The 3,222-nt window shown below is 45.0% G+C and overlaps 1 protein-coding gene across 11 annotated transcripts in view; it reads right to left on the bottom strand.

Moving 5' to 3' along the window:
- Window positions 1-3,222, bottom strand: part of Unc79 (unc-79 homolog, NALCN channel complex subunit) — a 244,519-nt gene that overhangs the window by 112,567 nt on the left and 128,730 nt on the right. For all 11 annotated transcript variants that reach the window (XM_026780832.1, XM_026780863.1, XM_026780869.1 and 8 more), the window contains one exon: window positions 1,282-1,423. In XM_026780832.1, coding sequence (XP_026636633.1) covers window positions 1,282-1,423 — 142 coding nt within the window. The remainder of the gene's footprint in view (window positions 1-1,281; window positions 1,424-3,222) is intronic.

Below are 3,222 nucleotides of genomic sequence, written 5' to 3'. Positions count from 1 at the left end.
GTAGACCAGGCTGGTCTCGAACTCACAGAGATCCGCCTGCCTCTGCCTCCCGAGTGCTGGGATTAAAGGCGTGCGCCACCACCGCCCGGCCATGGGCTTTGGCAATTACTCACACACAAACAAGCACACACACACACATATATATATATATATGCATGTGTGTATTTGTATGTATGTATATATGTATCTGTGTGTGTGTGTGTGTGTGTGTGTGTGTGTGTGTGTGTGTAGAGAGAGATTACATAGGACAGGCAGGGCACTCTAGTGGAAGCTGGATAGGGGACTTCATTCATTTGCCTTCATTTTCCCACCAATTCCCACCCTGATGGAGGAGGTTACAGAGGAAGGATCACGGAGCCTTTACTACACAGAACCAATGAAACACATCACCCCCTTCCAGCTTAGTTTTTAATAGAGTTAATGTGAGTCAGAGAGTCAGTCTATTAACCATTTATAGCATCCATCCATGTAGAAGCAGTTAGTTAGAGCAAGGATTCTTTTAGTGATAATGTAACTATCATGAACCACAGAAGATAGTCCCCTAAGAATGGTTGCCATTCACGAAATAAAGCCCATGCTTCCTTATTCCAGAGTGGACCTTCCAGGAGCAAGACAATTTATGATAGTAGAAATTCTTAAAGGTGTCCCAAATCTGTTCCAAGCCACACAGCATCTCCGTTCAGATCTAGGGACGAGGCTTTCCCATGCATGAGGGAACATCTTAACTCTGTCTGAGCATTACGAGGTAAGAAATGATTCCCCAATCTGTCTGCCATCTTGGGGTCCTCAGTTCACACACCAGTAGCCTTTAAGGAAATTATAAAGAAGCCATCCTTCCAAGCACAAGGGATGACCAGCCCTGGAACGCAGCTAGGCAAGGTGCATCTGTTTAGGTTCTTGGCCAATCTCCCAAGACGCAGATGCTGTGTGGACACAAGTTTTGTTGCCTCTATCCATTTGACTTTGACTACATGCCCCAAGTAGCTATTGAGACTGTTAGCATCATCCACCGCGGCCATTCTCAGTTTCTTCTGCACAGAGAACTTAGTGCACTAGGTAAACATCACATTAGGTCTCTATAAACCAGGATGAGTTTTTGCTCTTAACAAGAGCCTGGGGCCAGGAAGACACTTGGGGGTTGACATTCCTTCCTAACATGGTAGGAAATGTTTTACCTGTATAATCTACACTAAAGAAGCACCATTAGACTTTTCCAAGTTGCTGAAGTTGTATAGACCAGAAAGTGTACAAGCCGTACTCCCATCAGCCAACTTCACCTACCAGCATTTTCTGAGGGCGCTGTACGGGTGCCTGGATTCTCTCCATGCCTGGCTGCTTGGTTCTCCTCCTCCTCTCCCTCATGCCCTATAATGAACTCTGGCTTGGAAGAAAGGAGGCTATCTTCAAGGCTGTCTGTGGGCTCCTGCAAGAGATACAAGTGGCTATGTGAGGGGCCATAAAGAACAGCTTGGTTTAAGTCAGCAAAGGTGAATCATCCTGTTCTACCCAACTTTGTGCTGGCCAAGAGAAGAGCCTGCACCAGCACTTATATCCATGCTACTGAGAGGCGGGTATGCTGCAGTGGCTGATGAAATATTTGCCTTCACTGGGTACAAGGAAACAGAACATTGAAACCATTGCCTGATCTCCTTGGACAGCTCCCCCACCTTTCTTTAGTCCCAGAGATCAACATCCATTCACATCTTATTTAGGAGCTAATGTTTTTAGACATGATGTCAATTCTGGTGGCCTGGGTGAATCCATGTTTTAGGAACAAGAAGTTGCTGTAACATGTGAGTTAAAGGAAGCAAAGGTATACAGCTCAAGTGTCTATCAGTAGACAGATGGATCAACAAAATGTCTATCCACACAATGGGTTGTTATTCAGGCTTTACCAGGAGATACTAATGCATGCTACACCTTGAAGGAAGGTTGGGGACATGATGCCATCACAAGAGACAAATGCTGTAGGCACTCACTTAGACATCTACAGTAGTCAGTGTCATAGAAATGGTTAGTAGGAGCTGGGGACAGAGAGATGGGCAACTGTTAAAAGTCCTGGAGATTAGTACATGCCTTTAATCCCAGCACTTGGGAGGCAGAGGCATGCAGACCTCTGTGAGTTCAAGGCCAGCCTGGTCTACAGAGTGAGTTCCAAGCTTTCTCTTAAGCATGAGACACAACGCTCATGATGGAGGGCAGCTCTTCTTGGGTAGTCAAGCTGTGTGCCAGTTTGTCCCCTCTAAGCCCTGTTGAGACTGTCCCTGTTGTGATATTGAGGCAGGACCAGGTAGGTCTTTTAAAAGGTGATTAGAGCTTCTCCACTAACAAATTAACCCCGTGTCTCATTTGGGTGACATTCTCTATGTCTGAATTCTTTTCCTGTCTTCAGCTTTACTGCAGCTATAAACTCAGGGCTCATATCCCTCAAAGGGCTCCTGGTCCCATCGCCCTGAGGCTGGTCCCAAAGTCCCTCTCTTATGCCCCCAGAGCTACTCTGTTCATATCTTGCTGTAATAATCATCACACTGACTTGTGGTTCTCTGTTTACTTAAGTATATCCCAAGTCACTCTCAGCTGTTTTGTTTTAAGCAGGGCTGGAGATAGAACTCAGGGTGTTGTGCATGCTAGGCAGACACTCTACCACTGAACTATACCTCCATACAGACCCTCCCTAGATTCCTTGGCTTCAATCTCTATTGAACAGATGGTGATCTGTTTTGGTGGCTGGTTTTATTTTGGTTTGCTTTGGTTGCTTTTCAATTACATTGTATTATATGCTGACAAGGAGGAACCTGGAGGACATTATGTTTTGGTACTAAACGAAGCAGATGAAGCAAATGTAAACTATTCTCACTTGCACGAGGAATGTAAACCATCTAAGTTCAGAATGGTGGACAATGGGGTGGGGAGAGCATTTTATGGTAAGTCCCCAATGGCTGTGTTAAGAGACATAATATTATATTAAGACAGGACTAAGAAGCTCAATGGACTGCCGCTGAAGGCACACTTTATAGCTTACGCGTGATGCTTCAAAAAGTGTTGGATCTTTTTAGAGAAGTAACTTTTGACCCTAAGCAATATCTGAAGAAGCAGAAGAAATGGTGGCTCGGATAACTCAGCTTCATCTACCTCTGATGGCCTAAGGATATTTTGGTGTTATGTGTGCCCTTTAAAGTATGCTATACAGGAAACAGCTAAAGTATGGAGCCACTGAAATGT

The sequence above is a fragment of the Microtus ochrogaster genome, chromosome 1, assembly GCF_000317375.1.
Source record: "Microtus ochrogaster isolate Prairie Vole_2 chromosome 1, MicOch1.0, whole genome shotgun sequence".
Classification (NCBI taxonomy): Eukaryota; Metazoa; Chordata; class Mammalia; order Rodentia; family Cricetidae; genus Microtus; species Microtus ochrogaster.
The sequence above is the reverse complement of the archived record's forward strand: the minus strand, read 5'-3'. Positions and strand labels throughout refer to the sequence as shown.